This window comes from Lolium perenne, chromosome 4 (genome assembly GCF_019359855.2).
Source record: "Lolium perenne isolate Kyuss_39 chromosome 4, Kyuss_2.0, whole genome shotgun sequence".
Classification (NCBI taxonomy): domain Eukaryota; kingdom Viridiplantae; phylum Streptophyta; class Magnoliopsida; order Poales; family Poaceae; genus Lolium; species Lolium perenne.
The window spans coordinates 246,408,499-246,432,530 of NC_067247.2; the positions used below are offsets into that span (position 1 = coordinate 246,408,499).

General features: G+C 43.5%; 1 protein-coding gene across 1 annotated transcript; it reads left to right on the forward strand.

Moving 5' to 3' along the window:
- The first annotated feature begins 1,007 nt into the window (after positions 1-1,007).
- On the forward strand, positions 1,008-4,441 carry LOC127332374 (serine carboxypeptidase-like 51). The gene is made up of 12 exons (XM_051358661.2): positions 1,008-1,249; positions 1,360-1,454; positions 1,561-1,668; positions 1,772-2,056; positions 2,135-2,202; positions 2,288-2,393; positions 2,491-2,669; positions 2,748-2,817; positions 2,948-2,998; positions 3,617-3,669; positions 3,774-3,906; positions 4,043-4,441. Exons 1-12 carry the CDS (start codon positions 1,057-1,059, stop codon positions 4,118-4,120), a joined length of 1,419 nt encoding a protein of 472 aa, XP_051214621.1. The 5' UTR covers positions 1,008-1,056; the 3' UTR covers positions 4,121-4,441.
- The last annotated feature ends 19,591 nt before the right edge of the window (positions 4,442-24,032 follow it).

The following is a 24,032-nucleotide window of genomic DNA, read 5'->3' on the forward strand; positions in this document are numbered from 1 at the left end:
AGGTGTGATTAGCTGAATCACACTTCTTTGGCGCTATATAAAATCTTGGTCCCTTATGTCCATCCAATTAGCTGTCAAATAAATGGTTAAGAGTTAAAATACAGCCTTAAGATCATAACTAGCTAGGGATAAACCTTAAAAGATAATTTAAGTGCGTACACAAGGAAAATGCCTAAAAACAACCAACAAAATCATCAGTCGGTCATCCCCCTTGTGCCCTGGCCCTGTGCCTTCACCTAATATTGCACTGTAAGAGATGTTGTTACACATCCAGGCTTTATCGGTGATGCTCCTCCTTGCGTAATCGACCGCCGCTCCTCCTTCTTCTTCTCTATCCCACATGTTCTGCATCTCATATTGTGTTGCCACAAGTGAAGGCCGAGCTCGCAGTTGACAACGGCATGGAAAAGATTTGAGAGTGAGGCCCAAAATTCGGAGGTCCCACACGGAGGCGACCCTGGGGAAGATAAGATACATGTGGCGGCATGGGAGGCACCAACCTTGTCTAGCTTTAACATGCCTCCGTCATGCAGGATTGCTTTGCCTGCGATAAGATACATGTTGCATGCATAATGTACATGTTGTATCATTGAAGATAAGATACATGTTGCATGCATAATGTTGTCTCATTGCAACGATGTATGTGTGTATTCTTCAAGAGGATTTCTTTAATGTTGCAATGTGCTTATGTGATGGTTTTTGCGCCCACCGCCACATATGTTGGATGCATTTTTTTTACGATGACACACTATGCCAACATTTTACTGCAACACAGTAGAAATTTGTTGCATATGCTGTTGCTTCTTGCTACATGAGATTTTTAAAATTTGTTGTATCCTGTTGCAAACGATGTTACACCCAAAGAAAATAAGGCACTCGGATTTTTTTGTTGCATTGATCCTCAGATTGCTTCATTTAAATGGATCGGATATGCGTTCGGCTGATTCATCCCCATATCACACAATGCCACAACTACAACCAGGAGCTAAAAAAAACAGAACAAACTCGGAAAGAAATTTTATACCTGCTGGCTGGGAGGTTTATTTATAGCGATCCATGCACTCCAGCAACGAACCACCCGAGCTCGTCGGCTCCCGCTTAATCTCTCTACTTCCTCCGCAAATGGAGTTCCGTCCTCTTGCTCTCGTCTTCCCCGTCCTCTGCCTCTCTGTGCTTGGTGCCGCACATGCCACCACCGCCGGAAACTCCGACGGCACGGAGCGTTGGGGATACGTGGAAGTGCGGCCGAGTAAGTCCGATACTGTAACAAGCTCCGCTAGCTAGTTTCTATCTGCGACTTCATTCATCTCCCTTTTCTCGCCTAATCGCTGATGCTGCTGCATGGACGCGCCGTTGCAGAGGCTCACCTGTTCTGGTGGTACTACAAGAGCACCCACAGGGTTACGACGCCGACCAAGCCATGGCCGACCGTCCTGTGGCTGCAGGGTGGCCCGGTACGTTCATCCCTCTTCTTCCTCAACCTCACGCCGACATTTTTAGCTAGTCTGAAAGAACTTGCTCATGCTCAGCAAATCAGCCTGCCGTTCTTCTCTTTCTCAGGGAGCGTCAGGCGTCGGGCTTGGCAACTTCCTGGAGGTCGGGCCGCTCGACGGCAACCTGAAACCACGCAACTCGACGTGGCTGCAGAAGGCCGACCTCATCTTCGTGGTCAGGAGATAAAGACATCGTTACGCTTTGCTCTATCGTTCTCTGGGTTTCTTGTATAGTACTGGTACATTTTGTGCTAAATTGAGCTAGTGCTATGTGCCAGGACAACCCCGTGGGGGTCGGGTACAGCTACGTGGAGGACGACAGCCTGCTGGTGACGACCGACCTGGAGGCGGCGGCGGACATGATCACGCTCCTCAAGGCGCTCGTCAAGGAAGTGAAAACCTTGGAGAGCAGCCCGCTGTTCCTCGTCGGCGAGTCGTACGGCGGCAAGTACGCCGCCACGCTCGGCGTCTCCATCGTCAGGGCCGTCCACGCCGGCGACCTCAAGCTCACGCTAGGGGGCGTGGCGCTCGGAGATAGCTGGATTTCGCCGGAGGATTTCGCGGTAAAAAAAAAATACCGATTCTTCTGCCATTGCATTTGTCGTGTCCTAAATATCGATACAGAAGCGTATGCATTGCAGTCTTCTTACGGGACACTTCTGTTAGAGGTGTCGAGGCTGGACAGCAACGGCGCGGACCACGCAAACAAGTAGGCACATAAGTTGTCTCCTTGTATCTTCTTTGATTTTTACCACACATATATGTTCTTACCTAAAATCACCATTGCTCAACAGAGACGCACAGGTGGTGAAGCAGCAGATTGCGGCGAGGCAGTTCAGGAAAGCACAGGTCACGCTCAGCAAAATGCTCAACTGGATCGTCGTCAACAGCGGCCACGTGGTAAGCAACGCGCCGCGAAATGATGCTAACCCTGGGATATCTTGTTCGTCCGCTCTCTTGATGGACAATGGTTGTGTTACACCTTACATGCATGTAGGACGTGTACAACTTCTTGCTGGACGCTGGGATGGACCCGGTGGCGGATGCTTCTGCGGGCTCAACTTCGGCGCCGGAGTACTCCAGGTACCTGGAGAGCAAGTCCGTGGGGGACTCCATTGTGGGCGCCATGAATGGAGCCATCAAGCAAAAGCTCAAGATCATCCCCAAGGACGTAGTGTGAGTGAACCCCTTTCAAACAGACCATGATCTCGACAAACAAAACACATGATAGATGTTTCTGAAATCATTTTACAGATGGCAGGCACAATCCTATGTGGTTTACTACGCGCTGATCAACGATTTCATGAAGCCGAGGATTGAAGAGGTCAGTTGGAAGTTGGAACCCACCACAGATGTTGCAGGACTCACATTTTGCTTCTCGAAAATGACAAAGCATTTCTGGCTAGACATTCCGAGTTTTATAAATTGAGACTCGTCTCATCTGCTGCATACAGGTCGACAAGCTCCTGTCGTATGGTGTCAATGTCACGGTGTACAATGGCCAGGTATACTCTATCGATGCAAGTTCATCAGTTCCAATTAGATGCCATACTCATTGTTATGACGCATGTACTCAGCTTGTTAAAAAGAACTGACCCATTGTCCCATTGAATGTACAAAGTATTTGGACATTGTCAGAAGATTACTGCCTAGCCTTTCATATTTTTCACATATACCTCTGCTAGTGTATAATTGGGAAAAATAGTGGTCAAAAGACTTGCGGGTATTGCTCCTGGATTCACTTTGAACGAGGTGGGGGGAAGGCAAGAAGCTTCGCCTGCACATGGTCTGCTGCTTCGGTTCAACTATCCGACGTCAGTGAGCTGCCTCTCTTTCGTCCGCTTCTTCAGACGTATTTGGATCATCAGTCATCACATCTTCTTCAGGCCATGACAAGCCTGCATATTTGTCCGCTTCCCAGAAAGATAACTTTCTTTTCCCTGCTTGGTTGTCCCGTACGTTAGACCACGCAAATCAGGATTGATGGCTGAAAACTAGGAATAGGTAGATTTTTTCTTCGGGGGAAGAAGATGTAGACTTGACCAGCGAAATACTGCGTTGTCCATATTTGCAGCTTCGACATACCCTCAGTACTAATACAGTGGAATTATTTTTATCTGTAGCTTGATGTAATCTGCTCCACCATCGGCGCAGAAACGTGGGTGCAGAAACTCAAGTAAGAGTTTCTAGTTTTCTACGTTACCTTTGAACTTCATTCAGTAATAATATAACTAATGAGAATACCCCTCGATCAACTCCTCATCTGATCACTTCTTTCAGATGGGATGGGCTGAAGAACTTTTTGAGCTTGCCAAGGCAACCTCTGTACTGTGGCTCTGTTGAAGCCACCAAGGGCTTTGTTAGATCTTACAAGAACCTGCATTTCTACTGGATCCTTGGAGCAGGGCACTTTGTAAGCAACTCTTCTGTTTTTCCTTTCAATTCAATAGTTTTGATAGATTATGAGAAGTTGTGGAGATTCTTCTAGTTAAAAGTGTATCGTTTTCCATCTAAGGTTCAGATTCCTGACAAGCTGCAACTATATATAGGTGCCTGTTGATCAGCCTTGCATTGCACTTGACATGATCGCCAAGATTACACAATCTCCAGCTCTTGCTCTTTCATAGAGCAAAACGCATTTTGCTTCCACCATGCCATGTTCACCTGTTGATCCGGGTGGTGGGGGCATGGAGTGTGCGACCGAGCAACCAGGATTTAACCCACGGGATGTGGCATCGGGTGTTCTAGACAGCACTGTTTCTAAGAAGAATGCGCTATCAGCTTGTTTGTTTTATTGCCGTAATTTTGCATGTTTCTGAAAACGTGTGATTGCATCTACTTACTTGTTTTATATACATTTACTTTTTGAAGATGAGCAAAATTCAGCGAGAATGAGCATAAGCAGAACTACTTAAGCTGGTAATGAAGATGTGTGATGTTGCATGAGAGATCTCTTTGTCGCGTTGGTAGCGTGTATCCTGCCAGGCCCAACAGAGCATATCTCGTTCATGATAGTCCCTCCATCCACGAAAGTGTGTACTTTCAACTTTTTTTTTGGAAAGTTGCCATGCTAATTTATAGCTATTTGGCATAGACTATTTCGACAACGTGATCATAGATGTCTCGCTTCGAGAATTGGTGGATCTTATTGATTTTTTTGATCAAGAGCGTTTTATTACTCGAAGTATCAAGCATTACACTCAGCCTCTGCATAGCTAAGATCCACACAACCCTTTAAGAATCTAATATCCAAACAAAAAGAATACATAAAGGATAAAAGGAAAAAAGCCAACTAGTCAACAGCTTCATTAACTTCTATCCTACGGTTATGCAGCCACCCATGTTGGAAAATAAAATCCTTAGCCGTGTTCTCCAACCGTGTAGACACCTTCATAAATAGGTCTCGGTCCTCGAAGCGTTAAAGCGGTGTCCATGAACGGAGCATAGCTGTAGATAACCTGCATAATAGAAGAATTTTTGTCATAAAAAACCTTATCGTTTCTACACAGACAGAGCGACCATACAACTGCAATCACTTCCACTCGGATAATCGTTTTATACTTTGAATCCACCCCATGGTGGATCTTATTGATGACGGGGGGAATTCAGTGGACAATTGATTTTATTGAGTTAACATGCTCCTCTGATCGATCACTTCAAAGACATTTTCCTTCACACCCCTAAGGCTCCACACAACAACTATGAATATGAGAACACATACATGGCGTCCAATAGGAGATGTTAAATTCAACAAGTCGATTTTGCCTATTGGCGTGAACCTGATTCACGTGGCTTCCTTGTTCATCATCCTTAATCACGGATCGAGATGGTCGGTGTTTTTGGCGATCATTCTGGCTGTCCGGGGCACGCCATGCTGATCCAGCTGGTGGACCCTGTTGAACACACACACACACACACACACACACATATATATATATATATATATATATATATATATATATATATATATATATATATATATAGGGATTTCTATTTTCGTGCCCTCGGGTTCTTAGTTGTACTCAGTTTTTCTCAGCTCTTTAGTTTTTCCTCTGTTTTCCCTAAACCTTTGTCTGAAACCCGCAGAAGAAGCTCGGACGAAAGGAATCCGTTTAGTTGAACGTTTCGTGTTGACGTGTGGGGCCGTGTCGTTTGTGGCGCCGCGTCGTGTGGGGCTGGTAGGAAGGGACCGCGTGGGACAGAACGAGACTGTGTTTGGTTGTACGTGAGAGCTGGGTTTTGTCTCTCTCGGCCCAAATTGCCATTTTTAAGAGCACATTTTCCCCTCTTTCTCTCTGTCTTTTTCACCAAATTAGTATCAAATCTAGAGAAGCTTCTATTTCTGTCTTTCTTCAATTATTTATGCCTTTTGACCCTCGTTTTTTGCCCAATATGGCAGCAAATCTAGAAGCTAGTATATGATAAATTCACAGCAGCATAATCAGAAAATTAAGTATAATACATAAACTGCATACAGCAGCCAAAAGCAGCCAATAACAAGATGCACGCAATATATGGCCAACAAGAAGATTCATCATTCCTCATATATTTCCTCGTCGCTCCATTCGTGCATTATCCCAAGGAAATATCCATTGAACTCCTTCCGTCTGCAGTGTGCGGCCAATACATCCTCCAAACGGTATGGCTTGTGTTCATTTCTCAGACCGTAGTTTTCCATTCTATCCACATATCGTGGCCACTCATCTCAGGCATTTGTATCATGAAAGTACTCTCTGATATAACCCAAATCCGTGTAGTAGATGCAGCCAGATCGAAGTGCCGGGTGCACTCTGGTGTCGACGGAGATACACCGAATATAATGCACGAAGAAGGCATGACCGCCAATGTTACTGACCGGATGGAGAGAGCGGCTCTGAGTGTCCACACGGTACACCAATGGTTGGTCCTCCAAAAGCATGTTGTCTAACGACACAAGCAGCAGATCACCATCCGACTTCACAAGGTAGAACTTGTCATTTCCAAGTTGTGGGAATGAAATTAGTGTCTCCATCTTGACAGTGCGCGCGCGCTGCTGCAACTGTACATTGGTGCATACTAATCTTCCGGACTCAAAATTGTCCACAGCTATCGCATACATTTCACCATTGAACGGGGTAATGCAACGCAGACCATGGTTCTCGATCGAAAATCTTCCTTCTCCCCAATCTTCATATATATCCTTAGTTGGAGTGCTCTCATCGACCCAACCAATTTCGTTCGGGTAATGTGCGCAAACGAAGACCATAGTCGGGGATTTGATTACAGCGACTGAATCCAGAAAAACGGATGGCATCTGCGCCTCCAACATAGTGTTCCATGTCTTTGTGAGTGGGTTCATAAGCCGTATCTTGTGCGGCGGGTTCTTCTGGGCAAGCACGATGACGCCACAGCAATAGCCGATGAAGTAGTATCTAAAATATATTGATGAAGATAACATTCAGCACTAAGATTGAAAATAAGAATAGATTAACCCTATAGATATGGAGGAATTTGAACCTTGCATGAACTTCCGATAGATCTATGGTGACGTAGCGGGATGTGCCGAGTTGGAGGAAGGTGAACTCAGCGGCGCGTGGAAGGGCGTGGTCTACCATGATCCATCCGTGCAGGTGCACATCGGGCTCAGGTAAACCTGAGCGCCAATTTCTACAGACTTGCCTCATAGCAGAGTAGGTGTCCACGTACTCCTCATTCGCCAGTAAGCGTTCGCCGATCTTGTGAAGTGGTTGATACGTCTCCGACGTATCGATAATTTCTTATGTTCCATGCCACATTATTGATGATATCTACATGTTTTATGCACACTTTATGTCATATTTGTGCATTTTCTGGAACTAACCTATTAACAAGATGCCGAAGTGCCGATTCTTTGTTTTCGCTGTTTTTGGTTTCAGAAATCCTAGTAAGGAAATATTCTCGGAATTGGACGAAATCAACGCCCAGGGTCCTATTTTGCCACGAAGCTTCCAGAAGACCGAAGAGTCAACGAAGTGGGGCCACGAGGTGGCTAGGAGGGCAGGCGGCGCGGCCCCACCCTTAGCCGCGCCGCCCTGTCTCCTGGGCCCCTCGCGTCGCCCCCTGACCTACCCTTCCGCCTACTTAAAGCCTTTGTCGCGAAACCCCCAGTACCGAGAGCCACGATACGGAAAACCTTCCAGAGACGCCGCCGCCGCCAATCCCATCTCGGGGGATTCAGGAGATCGCCTCCGGCACCCTGCCGGAGAGGGGATTCATCTCCCGGAGGACTCTACGCCGCCATGGTCGCCTCCGGAGTGATGTGTGAGTAGTTCACCCCTGGACTATGGGTCCATAGCAGTAGCTAGATGGTTGTCTTCTCCTCATTGTGCTTAATTGTCGGGTCTTGTGAGCTGCCGAACATGATCAAGATCATCTATCTGTAATTCTATATGTTGTGTTTGTTGGGATCCGATGAATAGAGAATACCATGTTATGTTGATTATCAATTTATATCTATGTGTTGTTTATGATCTTGCATGCTCTCCGTTATTAGTAGAGGCTCTTGCCAAGTTTTTACTTTTAACTCCAAGAGGGGGTATTTATGCTCGATAGTGGGTTCATGTCTCCGTGAATCTGGGGAAGTGACAGAAATCTCTAAGATTATGGATGTGCTGTTGCCACTAGGGATAAAACATTGATGCTATATCCGAGGATGTAGTTATTGATTACATTACGTGCAATACTTAATGCAATTGTCTGTTGTTAGCAACTTAATACTGGAGGGGTTCGGATGATAACCTGAAGGTGGACTTTTTAGGCATAGATGCATGCTGGATAGCGGTCTATGTACTTTGTCGTAATGCCCAATTAAATCTCACTATACTCATCATAATATGTATGTGCATGGTCATGCCCTCTTTATTTGTCAATTGCCCAACTGTAATTTGTTCACCCAACATGTTGTTTATCTTATGGGAGAGACACCTCTAGTGAACTGTGGACCCCGGTCCAATTCTCTATACTGAAATACAATCTAGTGCAATACTGTTCTACTGTTTTCTGCAAACAATCATCTTCCACACTATACATCTAATCCTTTGTTACAGCAAGCCGGTGAGATTGACAACCTCGCTGTTTCGTTGGGGCAAAGTACTTGGTTTGTGTTGTGCAGGTTCCACGTTGGCGCCGGAATCCCTGGTGTTGCGGCGCACTACATCTCGCCGCCATCAACCTTCAACGTGCTTCTTGGCTCCTACTGGTTCGATTAAACCTTGGTTTCATACTGAGGGAAAACTTGCCGCTGTACGCATCACACCTTCCTCTTGGGGTTCCCAACGATCGCGTGCTGTACGCGTATCAAGACTGTTTTCTGGCGCCGTTGCCGGGGAGATCAAGACACGCTGCAAGGGGAGTCTCCACATCCCAATCTCTTTACTTTGTTTTTGTCTTGCTTTATTTTATTTATTACTTTGTTTGCTGCACTAAATCAAAATACAAAAAAATTAGTTGCTTGTTTTACTTTATTTGCTATCTTGTTTGCTATATCAAAAACACAAAAAAATTAGTTACTTGCATTTACTTTATCTAGTTTGCTTTATTTACTGTCTTGCACTCTATATTAAAAATACAAAAAAATTAGTTACTTTTGTTACCATGTCTAGCTCTGAACCTGTTACTTCTTCGCCTGAAGAATTAGTCTTCACTTTTAAACAAGGGGATGAGGAGAGTTTTAAGGATGCTTGGTCTAGAATTTTTACTTCTTATCGTAAAACTGAACCTCAAATGACTCTAAGTTTGCTCCTTAGTAATTTTTATTTTGGTCTTATGATTCGCTATAGATATGCTTTGGATGCTTTAGTGGGAGGAGATTTCCTTCATTGCAATGGGGATCAAGCTTTTAATGCCATAAAGAAGTTGGTTGCATCACATGATTCAGCTAATAACTTTGATTTAGCCCTTATTAGCATTTATAATAGATTAAACAATCTCGAGATAAGTACATCTCGCTTGGATGACAACTATCGCTATGTTCGTAATCGTCTTGAACAAGTTTTAGTGAACTCTGAACCTTCATTATGGGATCCTACTGTTAAAATTGTTATCGGTGATCAAACTCTTCATGCCAATTGTGATATTATGTCTGAATTTTGCCTTATACCTGAGAGCATTCATAAATCTTTGAAACTTTGGGGAGTTGATGAAGGAGGAGAAGAAATAACTCTCATTGATTACTCTGTTATAATTCCTAAGGGAATAGCCGCAGGTGTGCATACAACCATTCTTGGAAGAACAATATCCATTGATTATCTTGTTATTGAATGTGTAGGGACAGGAAAAATCACACTCGGAAGATCCCTGCTGAAACTATTGGGAGCAGTCATAGATGTGGGAGAAGGCACCCTGGAATTCACCTCTACACTGGGGGGAAATCATATATTTCCTAAATCAAAGAGAAAGAAAAAGAACAAGAAAGGTAAGGGTAAAGCCCAAGGTAAGGTTGATACACCATCTCTTGATAATACTTGATACACACTTTCTGCGCCTAGCTGAAAGGCGTTAAAGAAAAGCGCTTATGGGAGACAACCCATGTTTTTACTACAGTACTTTGTCTTTATTTTGAGTCTTGGAAGTTGTTTACTACTGTAGCAACCTCTCCTTATCTTAGTTTAGTGTTTTGTTGTGCCAAGTAAAGTCGTTGATAGTAAGGTTCATACTAGATTTGGATTACTGCGCAGAAACAGATTTCTTTGCTGTCACGAATCTGGGCTAAATTCTCTGTAGGTAACTCAGAAAATTGTTCCAATTTACGTGAGTGATCCTCAGATATGTATGCAACTTTCATTCAATTTGAGCATTTTCATTTGAGCAAGTCTGGTGCCTCAATAAAATTCGTCAATACGAACTGTTCTGTTTTTGACAGATTCTGCCTTTTATTTCGCATTGCCTGTTTTGTTATGTTCGATGGATATTTCGATTCCATTGACTTTCAGTAGCTTTGTGCAATGTCCAGAAGTGTTAAGAATGATTATTTCACCTCTGAACATGTATATTTTGATTGTGCACTAACCCTCTAATGAGTTGTTCTAAGTTTGGTGTGGAGGAAGTTTTCAAGGATCAAGAGAGGGAGATGATACAACATGATCAAGGAGAGTGAAAGCTCTAAGCTTGGGGATGCCCCGGTGGTTCAACCCTGCATATATCAAGAAGACTCAAGCGTCTAAGCTTGGGGATGCCCAAGGCATCCCCTTCTTCATCGACAACATTATCAGGTTCCTCCCCTGAAACTATATTTTTATTCCATCACATCTTATGTGCTTTGCTTGGAGCGTCGGTTTGTTTTTGTTTTTGTTTTGTTTGAATAAAATGGATCCTAGCATTCTTTGTGTGGGAGAGAGACACGCTCTACTGTAGCATATGGACAAGTATGTCCTTAGGCTCTACTCATAATATTCATGGCGAAGTTTCTTCTTCGTTAAATTGTTATATGGTTGGAATTGGAAAATGATACATGTAGTAATTGCTAAAATGTCTTGGATAATGTGATACTTGGCAATTGTTGTGGTCATGATTAAGCTCTTGCATCATATACTTTGCACCCATTAATGAAGAAATACATAGAGCATGCTAAAATTTGGTTTGCATATTTGGTCTCTCTAAAGTCTAGATAATTTCTAGTATTGAGTTTGAACAACAAGGAAGACGGTGTAGAGTCTTATAATGTTTTCAATATGTCTTTTATGTGAGTTTTGCTGCACCGGTTCATCCTTGTGTTTGTTTCAAATAGCCTTGCTAGCCTAAACCTTGTATCGAGAGGGAATACTTCTCATGCATCCAAATACTTGAGCCAACCACTATGCCATTTGTGTCCACCATACCCCTACCTACTACATGGTATTTCTCCGCCATTCCAAAGTAAATTGCTTGAGTGCTACCTTTAAATTTCCATTCTTCACCTTTACAATATATAGCTCATGGGACAAATAGCTTAAAAACTATTGTGGTATTGAATATGTACTTATGCACTTTATCTCTTATTAAGTTGCTCGTTGTGCAATAACCATGTTCCTGGGGACGCCATCAACTACTCTTTGTTGAATATCATGTGAGTTGCTATGCATGTTCGTCTTGTCTGAAGTAAGGGCGATTTACCACCTTATGGTTAGAGCATGCATATTGTTAGAGAAGAACATTGGGCCGCTAACTAAAGCCATGATCCATGGTGGAAGTTTCAGTTTTGGACAATATCCTCAATCTCAAATGAGAAAATTAATTGTTGCTACATGCTTATGCATAAAAGAGGAGTCCATTATCTGTTGTCTATGTTGTCCCGGTATGGATGTCTAAGTTGAGAATAATCAATAGCGAGAAATCCAATGCGAGCTTTCTCCTTAGACCTTTGTACAGGCGGCATAGAGGTACCCCTTTGTGACACTTGGTTAAAACATGTGCATTGTGATAATCCCGGTAATCCAAGCTAATTAGGACAAGGTGCGGGCACTATTAGTATACTATGCATGAGGCTTGCAACTTGTAAGATATAATTTACATGATACATATGCTTTATTACTACCGTTGACAAAATTGTTTCTTGTTTTCAAAATCAAAGCTCTAGCACAAATATAGCAATCGATGCTTTCCTCTTTGAAGGACCATTCTTTTTACTTTTATGTTGAGTCAGTTCACCTATTTCTCTCCATCTCAAGAAGCAAACACTTGTGTGAACTGTGCATTGATTCCTACATACTTGCATATTGCACTTGTTATATTACTTTACATTGACAATATCCATGAGATATACATGTTATAAGTTGAAAGCAACCGCTGAAACTTAATCTTCCAATGTGTTGCTTCAACGCTTCTACTATGAATTATTGCTTTATGAGTTAACTCTTATGCAAGACTTATTGATGCTTGTCTTGAAGTACTATTCATGAAAAGTCTTTGCTATATGATTCAGTTGTTTACTCATATCATTTACATTGTTTTGATCGCTGCATTCACTACATATGCTTTACAATAGTATGATCAAGGTTATGATGGCATGTCACTCCAGAAATTATCTTTGTTTATCGTTTACCTGCTCGGGACGAGCAGGAACTAAGCTTGGGGATGCTGATACGTCTCCGACATATCGATAATTTCTTATGTTCCATGCCACATTATTGATGATATCTACATGTTTTATGCACACTTTATGTCACATTTGTGCATTTTCTGGAACTAACCTATTAACAAGATGCCGAAGTGCCGATTCTTTGTTTTACGCTATTTTTGGTTTCAGAAATCCTAGTAAGGAAATATTCTCGGAATTGGACGAAATCAACGCCCAGGGTCCTATTTTGCCACGAAGCTTCCAGAAGACCGAAGAGTCAACGAAGTGGGGCCACGAGGTGGCCAGGAGGACAGGCGGCGCGGCCCCACCCTTGGTCGCGCCGCCCTGTCTCCTGGGCCCCTCGCGTCGCCCCCTGACCTACCCTTCCGCCTACTTAAAGCCTTCATCGCGAAACCCCCAGTACCGAGAGCCACGATACGGAAAACCTTCCAGAGACGCCGCCACCGCCAATCCCATCTCGGGGGATTCAGGAGATCGCCTCCGGCACCCTGCCGGAGAGGGGATTCATCTCCCGGAGGACTCTACGCCGTCATGGTCGCCTCCGGAGTGATGTGTGAGTAGTTCACCCCTGGACTATGGGTCCATAGCAGTAGCTAGATGGTTGTCTTCTCCTCATTGTGCTTAATTGTCGGGTCTTGTGAGCTGCCGAACATGATCAAGATCATCTATTTGTAATTCTATATGTTGTGTTTGTTGGGATCCGATGAATAGAGAATACCATGTTATGTTGATTATCAATTTATATCTATGTGTTGTTTATGATCTTGCATGCTCTCCGTTATTAGTAGAGGTTGTGGCCAAGTTTTTACTCTTAACTCCAAGAGGGGGTATTTATGCTCGATAGTGGGTTCATGTCTCCGTGAATCTGGGGAAGTAACAGAAATCTCTAAGATTATGGATGTGCTGTTGCCACTAGGGATAAAACATTGATGCTATGTCCGAGGATGTAGTTATTGATTACATTACGCGCAATACTTAATGCAATTGTCTGTTGTTAGCAACTTAATACTGGAGGGGGTTCAGATGATAACCTGAAGGTGGACTTTTTAGGCATAGATGCATGCTGGATAGCGGTCTATGTACTTTGTCGTAATGCCTAATTAAATCTCACTATACTCATCATAATATGTATGTGCATGGTCATGCCCTCTTTATTTGTCAATTGCCCAACTGTAATTTGTTCACCCAACATGTTGTTTATCTTATGGGAGAGACACCTCTAGTGAACTGTGGACCCCGGTCCAATTCTCTATACTGAAATACAATCTAGTGCAATACTGTTCTCATGTTTTTACGCAAACAATCATCTTCCACACTATACATCTAATCCTTTGTTACAGCAAGCCGGTGAGATTGACAACCTCGCTGTTTCGTTGGGGCAAAGTACTTGGTTTGTGTTGTGCAGGTTCCACGTTAGCGCCGGAATCCCTGGTGTTGCGCCGCACTACATCTCGCCGCCATCAACCTTCAACGTGCTTCTTGGCTCCTACTGGTTCGATTAAACCTTGGTTTCATACTGAGGGAAAACTTGCCGCTGTACGCATCACACCTTCCTCTTGGGGTTCCCAACGGTCGCGTGCTGTACGCGTATCAGTGGTCCGTCCGCCATGAGAGAGGCCCAGTTCACGGAGGTGCCGCGCTTGGATGCGCTGCCCTCGGAGGCGACGGGCTCGGCGGCGACGGGCTCGGATGCGATGGGCTCGGAGGCGACGGGCTCGGAGGCGACGGGCTTGGGGGCGATGACCGCCGGCGCATTCTTCTTCTCCATCGTCGGCAGGGCTTGTACGACGGTTGGGGTTTTTCCTTCGATTTGGAGAAGTTGATGGGACGTGAGAGGCGTGGTTTCGTGCGTGAGTGAGAATGAGACGTACTCTGTGCAGAGGGAGGGAGGGAGGGGCTTACGCGTCCTAAATGCGACCGCGTCCTACGCATCCACTATTGCACATTTGCACCGCGACACGCGTCAACAATGGCACGTCTTCCACTTCTGCACCGCAACACGCGTCCTCGAGTCTAAACCTGGAAATTTAGATATACTCAGGTATACCCTCGAGTCATATACTAGCATTTTTGTGTGCTCAGTTTTCCCCTTGAGTGCTAATACTGGCTAGTGCAATATACTCAGTTTTACTCTCAAGTGGCTGGTCAACAGAGAGTCAACAAATGGGATTAACTAGTTAAATGATTTATTTAATGTGCAAAAAATTCCGAAAAAGAGTGGCACTTACTCATGGAGTCTTTACCACAAATTTCCACTTCTCAAATCATATATAAATCAAGTTTTACCACAAATTGCCACTTCTCAAATCACCTAGTAGCTATGAAGGTGCATGGTTTTCCACAATAAGCCCTACCCAAAATAGCTTTCCCCAAAACATACTTTGTCTGAATGAGGCCATAATTTTCACACTCATGTATATTTGTATTGCAAATAATTTGAGGTTGGCCAAGATGGGTTTCATTGTACAAAACACGCATTTTTCATTTTTTAAATCTCATATTTGAATCCCTTAGTCTGTTTACTACTCACTTGCCCTTGGTTTCTTGATACTACTCAGGTTTGCCCTCTTCCTTCACAAATTCACACAGACGCTCAACATTGCCCAGATTGGTCTAGCCCATGTCACGCGGATCGTGCCCGCCGACCGTTGATCGTATGATTTAACGGGCAGGATAACCCCTATCTCTCTCTGGTCGGGGCCACCACCCTCTCTCTCTCTCTCGGCGGTTAGCTTCCACCCTCTATGTATGCTAAAGGGCGGTTACCCAGTACGCTAAAGTTTGGTTTTCTGCATTATTTTTCACGAGCTAAATTATAAACTCTTTTAGGAATTACTTTCACGAAAAAAATGATAAACCATCACCAATTTGTTGTATCCATTAATTTCCACCCAAAAAATGATACACCATCACCCATTTGTTGTAGCCATTACTTTTCACGCAAAAAATGATACACCATCACCAATTTGTTGTAGCCATTACTTTCCACGCAAAAAATGATAAAGTATCACCGATTTCTTGTAGCCATTATTTTTCACGCAAAAAATGATAGACCATCACCCATTTCTTGTAGCCATTACTTTCCACGCAAAAAATGATAAACCATCACCGATTTCTTATAGCCATTATTTTTCATGCAAAAAATGATACACCATCACCCATTTCTTGTAGCCATTACTTTCCACGCAAAAAATGATGAACAATCACCGATTTCTTGTAGCCATTATGGTAAAATGATAAACTATCACGAATTACCATTTCTTTTAGGCATTACTTTTCACGCTAAAATGATAAACTATATCACGAAGTTCCATTTCCGTCAAGATAGTCCGCATTACTTTTTTGTTGAGATATATACCCCCACAACGTTCATCTCCTCCTTAATTTATTGTGTAAACCCCCACAACGGTCACCTCCTCCTTAATTTATTGTGTAAACCCCTACAATGGTCATCTCTCCCTTATAAACACCCACAACGGCCATCCCTTATGTCAATAGGTTCTCCCTCTCTCTTCTTCGTTCACATACACTTGAATCATTACCATGGCTTCCACGTCTCGGACGCGGACCGAAAGGGGATGGGGCGGCCGGGGTGGTGGATCATCATCATTGCCACCACCACCGTCAACACTGCCATTGATCATAGAGGAGTTCTTCATCATTGAAAGTTTATTGAGTTTTCCCCTTGAGTGCTAATACTGGCTAGTGCAATATACTCAGTTTTACTCTCAAGTGGCTGGTCAACAGAGAGTCAACAAATGGGATTAACTAGTTAAATGATTTATTTAATGTGCAAAAAATTCCGAAAAAGAGTGGCACTTACTCATGGAGTCTTTACCACAAATTGCCACTTCTCAAATCATATATAAATCAAGTTTTACCACAAATTGCCACTTCTCAAATCAACTAGTAGCTATGAAGGTGCATGGTTTTCCACAATAAGCCCTACCCAAAATAGCTTTCCCCAAAACATACTTTGTCTGAATGAGGCCATAATTTTCACACTCATGTATATTTGTATTGCAAATAATTTGAGGTTGGCCAAGATGGGCTTCATTGTACAAAACACGCATTTTTTAAATCTCATATTTGAATCCCTTAGTCTGTTTATTACTCACTGACCCTTGGTTTCTTGATACTACTCAGGTTTGCCCTCTTCCTTCACAAATTCTCACAGACGCCCAACATTGCCCAGATTGGTCTAGCCCATGTCACGCGGATCGTGCCCGCCGACCGTTGATCGTATGATTTAACGGGCAGGATAACCCCTATCTCTCTCTCTGGTCGGGGCCACCACCCTCTCTCTCTCTCTCGGCGGTTAGCTTCCACCCTCTATGTATGCTAAAGGGCGGTTACCCAGTACGCTAAAGTTTGGTTTTCTGCATTATTTTTGACGAGCTAAATTATAAACTCTTTTAGGCATTATTTTCACGCAAAAAATGATAAACCATCACCAATTTGTTGTAGCCATTACTTTTCACGCAAAAAATGATACACCATCACCCATTTGTTGTATCCATTACTTTTCACGCAAAAAATGATACACCATCACCAATTTGTTGTAGCCATTACTTTCCACGCAAAAAATGATAAAGTATCACCGATTTCTTGTAGCCATTATTTTTCACGCAAAAAATGATAGACCATCACCCATTTCTTGTAGCCATTACTTTCCACGCAAAAAATGATAAACCATCACCGATTTCTTATAGCCATTATTTTTCACGCAAAAAATGATACACCATCACCCATTTCTTGTAGCCATTACTTTCCACGCAAAAAATGATGAACAATCACCGATTTCTTGTAGCCATTACGGTAAAATGATAAACTATCACGAATTACCATTTCTTTTAGGCATTACTTTTCACGCAAAAATGATAAACTATATCACGAAGTTCCATTTCCGTCAAGATAGTCCACATTACTTTTTTGTTGAGATATATACCCCCACAACGTTCATCTCCTCCTTAATTTATTGTGTAAACCCCCACAACGGTCACCTCCTCCTTAATTTATTGTGTAAACCCCTACAATGGTCATCTCTCCCTTATAAACACCCACAACGGCCATCCCTTGTGTCAATAGGTTCTCCCTCTCTCTTCTTCGTTCACATACACTTGAATCATTACCATGGCTTCCACGTCTCGGACGCGGACCGGAAGGGGAAGGGGCGGCCGGGGTGGTGGATCATCATCATTGCCACCACCACCGTCAACACTGCCATTGATCATAGAGGAGTTCTTCATCGTTGAAAGTTTATTGAATTTTCCCCTTGAGTGCTAATACTGGCTAGTGCAATATACTCAGTTTTACTCTCAAGTGGCTGGTCAACAGAGAGTCAACAAATGGGATTAACTAGTTAAATGATTTATTTAATGTGCAAAAAATTCCGAAAAAGAGTGGCACTTACTCATGGAGTCTTTACCACAAATTTCCACTTCTCAAATCATATATAAATCAAGTTTTATCACAAATTGCCACTTCTCAAATCACCTAGTAGCTATGAAGATGGATGGTTTTCCACAATAAGCCCTACCCAAAATAGCTTTCCCCAAAACATACTTTGTCTGAATGAGGCCATAATTTTCACACTCATGTATATTTGTATTGCAAATAATTTGAGGTTGGCCAAGATGGGTTTCATTGTACAAAACACGCATTTTTCATTTTTTAAATCTCATATTTGAATCCCTTAGTCTGTTTACTACTCACTTGCCCTTGGTTTCTTGATACTACTCAGGTTTGCCCTCTTCCTTCACAAATTCTCACAGACGCCCAACATTTCCCTGATTGGTCTAGCCCATGTCACGCGGATCGTGCCCGCCGACCGTTGATCGTATGATTTAACGGGCAGGATAACCCCTATCTCTCTCTCTGGTCGGGGCCACCACCCTCTCTCTCTCTCTCAGCGGTTAGCTTCCACCCTCTATGTATGCTAAAGGGCGGTTACCCAGTACGCTAAAGTTTGGTTTTCTGCATTATTTTTCACGAGCTAAATTATAAACTCTTTTAGGCATTATTTTTCACGCAAAAAATGATAAACCATCACCAATTTGTTGTAGCCATTACTTTTCACGCAAAAAATGATACACCATCACCCATTTGTTGTAGCCATTACTTTTCACGCAAAAAATGATACACCATCACCAATTTGTTGTAGCCATTACTTTCCACGCAAAAAATGATAAACTATCACCGATTTCTTGTAGCCATTATTTTTCACGCAAAAAATGATACATCATCACCCATTTCTTGTAGCCATTACTTTCCACGCAAAAAATGATAAACCATCACCGATTTCTTATAGCCATTATTTTTCACGCAAAAAATGATACACCATCACCCATTTCTTGTAGCCATTACTTTCCACGCAAAAAATGATGAACAATCACCGATTTCTTGTAGCCATTACGGTAAAATGATAAACTATCACGAATTACCATTTCTTTTAGGCATTACTTTTCACGGTAAAATGATAAACTATATCACGAAGTTCCATTTCCGTCAAGATAGTCCGCGTTACGTTTTTGTTGAGATATGTACCCCCACAACGTTCATCTCCTCCTTAATTTATTGTGTAAACCCCCACAACGGTCACCTCCTCCTTAATTTATTGTGTAAACCCCTACAATAGTCATCTCTCCCTTATAAACACCCACAACGGCCATCCCTTGTGTCAATAGGTTCTCCCTCTCTCTTCTTCGTTCACATACACTTGAATCATTACCATGGCTTCCACGTCTCGGATGCGGACCGGAAGGGGAAGGGGCGGCCGGGGTGGTAGATCATCATCATTGCCACCACCACCGTCAACAATGCCATTGATCATAGAGGAGTTCTTCATCGTTGAAAGTTTATTGAGTTTTCCCCTTGAGTGCTAATACTGGCTAGTGCAATATACTCAGTTTTACTCTCAAGTGGCTGGTCAACAGAGAGTCAACAAATGGGATTAACAAGTTAAATGATTTATTTAATGTGCAAAAAATTCCGAAAAAGAGTGGCACTTACTCATGGAGTCTTTACCACAAATTGCCACTTCTCAAATCATATATAAATCAAGTTTTACCACAAATTGCCACTTCTCAAATCAACTAGTAGCTATGAAGGTGCATGGTTTTCCACAATAAGCCCTACCCAAAATAGCTTTCCCCAAAACATACTTTGTCTGAATGAGGCCATAATTTTCACACTCATGTATATTTGTATTGCAAATAATTTGAGGTTGGCCAAGATGGGTTTCATTGTACAAAACACGCATTTTTCATTTTTTAAATCTCATATTTGAATCCCTTAGTCTGTTTACTACTCACTTGCCCTTGGTTTCTTGATACTACTCAGGTTTGCCCTCTTCCTTCACAAATTCTCACAGACGCCCAACATTTCCCTGATTGGTCTAGCCCATGTCACGCGGATCGTGCCCGCCGACCGTTGATCGTATGATTTAACGGGCAGGATAACCCCTATCTCTCTCTCTGGTCGGGGCCACCACCCTCTCTCTCTCTCTCGGCGGTTAGCTTCCACCCTCTATGTATGCTAAAGGGCGGTTACCCAGTACGCTAAAGTTTGGTTTTCTGCATTATTTTTCACGAGCTAAATTATAAACTCTTTTAGGCATTATTTTTCAAGCAAAAAATGATAAACCATCACCAATTTGTTGTAGCCATTACTTTTCACGCAAAAAATGATACACCATCACCCATTTGTTGTAGCCATTAATTTTCACGCAAAAAATGATACACCATCACCAATTTGTTGTAGCCATTACTTTCCACGCAAAAAAATGATAAACTATCACCGATTTCTTGTAGCCATTATTTTTCACGCAAAAAATGATACACCATCACCCATTTCTTGTAGCCATTACTTTCCACGCAAAAAATGATAAACCATCACCGGTTTCTTATAGCCATTATTTTTCACGCAAAAAATGATACACCATCACCCATTTCTTGTAGCCATTACTTTCCACGCAAAAAATGATGAACAATCACCGATTTCTTGTAGTCATTACGGTAAAATGATAAACTATCACGAATTACCATTTCTTTTAGGCATTACTTTTCACGGTAAAATGATAAACTATATCACGAAGTTCCATTTCCGTCAAAATAGTCCGCATTACTTTTTTGTTGAGATATATACCCCCACAACGTTCATCTCCTCCTTAATTTATTGTGTAAACCCCCACAACGGTCACCTCCTCCTTAATTTATTGTGTAAACCCCTACAATGGTCATCTCTCCCTTATAAACACTCACAATGGTCATCCCTTGTGTCAATAGGTTCTCCCTCTCTCTTCTTCGTTCACATACACTTGAATCATTACCATGGCTTCCACGTCTCGGACGCGGACTGAAAGGGGAAGGGGCGGCCGGGGTGGTGGGTCATCATCATTGCCACCACCACCGTCAACACTGCCATTGATCATAGAGGAGTTCTTCATCATCGTCTATGAAGACCCTTTGGTCAAGAAGGTACGTACGCGTTCCCACATATATGATGCATGTGATTAATTATGGGCATGTTCCAAAAAACCTTTAATTTCAAACGATCGGCGCTCGATCTCCTTGCAGGCACTCCCAAAAAAGTTTGCGGACTATCTTGACCGCCAGGAGCCAGCTGACATAGGCATCCCCAATGGGCCTGCCGAAGATGGTACCCGGGGTTTATTGAAGGCCCACGACTCGATGAATATGAAGATTCGGAAGCCCAAACTAGTATTAAGGAAAGCTAGAGTTGTATTAGGAAATAAATACTTGTAATCTTGCGGGATGGGTTGGAAACCCTCCCGGACTCTGTAACTTGTGTATTATGAATCCCTCGACTCCACCTCCTATCTAAGGGGGAGTCGAGGGACAAAGATAGCATCGATTCATTGTTTCACACAACCCTAGTTTTCATATCGTCGAACACTTTTCGGCTGAAACCTTCGAGATCTACTTGCCCTCTACTTTCGACTAAAACCCTAGTCTACAATCCGTAGGCATTGATAAGTTAATCCCTTGTCAATTGGCGCCGTCTGTGGGAATTAGAGGTGTCAAGGATATGATCTCGATGGCACGTTCAAGATCGTCGACTTCGTCAACTGCAAGCAACGCGATGGACAGAGGTAAACAAATCGAAACTGGTCTAGTTGATTTTGTTCCTCACCCGCCCTCCCGTTTGGATGCATATGCGTATCTGGAGGAGCCCATGGAGATGACGTTCGGAAAGTTCCACTTTCGCGTCGAGAAAGAAGGAGCGTATCGTCTCGAAGTTCCGATCTCGTCGGGATTATCAGCGGTCGATCCCGATTTTTCGAGTTCAACATCGTCAATCGAGTCAGGCGACGAGGAGATTTCATCGCCACGCTTCATCAGCACTATGGCAAGTGAAAAACTCGCCAAGATCTTCAGCGACATGTCTTTCGAGTCATCTGCGGACTCCGATATAAGCGATGACTCGAGCAACATCGACAGCTTCAATTTCATCGACAGATCCACTATTGTTGGAGAGGTCTTCACCAATCTCTATGATGGTGTCACCAGACCCAACAAGGTTCAGTATCCAAAATATCATCAGATTTATGCCATCGGAGAACCAAGTCGCGATCAGGAGGAGACATCAGAGGCGTTAGACGATGTGGGAAATCCATACGTCGATCCCGCTGACCTTAGGCGAGGTTTAGGCACTAAATATGTCGGGCCTACACCGCGTTTGAGGGTTCAACTTCCACAAGAAGCGTGGGATAGAGCCGCAAGAGCTATGGATGGTACAGAACCAATGACTACAGCTGCTACGTCGGAAGAATTGCAAGCGTACCAATATAGACTCGCCCGCGTTGGAAGAGAATTGGAAAAGCAGACAGCTGCTCTGAATAGAAGAAGGGAGGCAGCTTCCGCGTCAAGCAGGCGAAGGGCGGAGTTAAGCCGACATTCAGGAACTTCGGGAGATATTCACAGAGAAGCTCGAAATAGAGCAAAATCTCGGCTGCAAAACATACCTGAGGCTGACAGAGAAAATCTGGTTCAAAACCTCGACATGTCCTTTATGTCGATAGACACGAGGGGGAATATTATCCCTAAGACACTGAAAGCTAGGTATATGGCGACGCAAGCCTTCATCCTCGCATCCAAGCCACCTCCCGGAGATCCAAGAGAAGCATTATACAATATGGCCATGGCAGGAGTCGGAGCCATGGGAACGGCGTTCGTAAATTCACCTCCCAAAGGAGCAGCAAGACAAAATAGTCCACGACCTGCTGCAGCAGCACCAGGTCCCGAGAGAACAAGTGGTGCAAGAGACACAGCAACACAAGCATGGGTGGACAGAGCACGACAAAATAGAAGGGAACATCGGCATTCCCCAGAGATAGATGACAAGGATATGTGTGGGCTGCCGTGCTTTACAAGGAGGGTCCGGAAAACTCGAGTTCTTTCAGGGTTTAAACTACCCGATAACTTCAAAAAAATTGACGGCCTACAAATTCCAGAGGATTGGCTAGTTGATTATCTCGAGACGGTGAAGCTGATAGGAGGAACCAGAGCAACAGCCATGCAGAGCATCCAAGTACATCTAAGTTGAGCCGCGCGATCTTGGATAAAAAAGCTTCCTCCGGGTTCCATCGACAGCTGGGACAGTTTCGAGGATGTGTTCGTCAAGAACTTCCGATCCACCTGCAAAAAACCCGCATCACTAGAAGAGTTGAGATCGTGTCGACAAAAGCATGATGAATCAATGAGAAAGTACATCCAAAGGTGGAACATCATTAAAAACTCGGCAGAGAACATATCTGACGAGAGAGCGATAGATGCGTTCGTAGCAGGAATTCGACGAGGAGACTTTGTCGAAGACTTGGGGAGAACCAACCCAAGGACAGTATCAGCATTGATGGAGATAGCAAACAGGTGGGCAGATGGAGAGGATGTTGTTCACAATAAACGGCACAGGTCGCCTGAAGAGGATCGCAGTCGAAATTTCCAAAATAGACGATGATTTCCTCGGTAGTTCTCGAGTTATGATGCTCCTGGCCAAATATCGGCTGGTTTCCGAGGAAATACTGGAGGAAGCAATAGAGATGAATATCAAAGGAGTAGCGAGCAGCGAGGCGACAATAGAGATGACTCCCGAAATAACAGGCAAAATAGTGGACCAAGGTTCCAGAGACGTTTCGTGTCTCCCGAGGATATGATGAACGGGCCGTGTCAGATGCATTTTTATCTCGACAGTAATGGGAAGAGACAGTCAGGACATCTGCAGAAGGACTGTCAGAATTTTCAAGCAATGTTGAGGTTTGCGGGGCAAGCCAATGCTCAAGCAACAAATAGAAATCCCCAAGGGCCCAGGAGTGAGATCCACTTGCCACCTCCTCCCGCAGTTACGGACGAAAATCGGCACCAGCTCAGAATAGCGGCAGCACCACACCCACCTCCATATGTCGATCCCAACTCCAACGGTGCGGTCTCGATGATTCAGAAGGCTAGGCC

Bases quoted from the DNA above. Each gene is read 5' to 3' on its own strand.
- LOC127332374 (XM_051358661.2), top strand. From the start codon at position 1,057: ATGCACTCCAGCAACGAACCACCCGAGCTCGTCGGCTCCCGCTTAATC. The intron at 2,670-2,747 runs GTGAGTGAACCC...ATCATTTTACAG, and splicing joins ATCATCCCCAAGGACGTAGT to ATGGCAGGCACAATCCTATG. The intron at 3,670-3,773 runs GTAAGAGTTTCT...CACTTCTTTCAG, and splicing joins ACGTGGGTGCAGAAACTCAA to ATGGGATGGGCTGAAGAACT.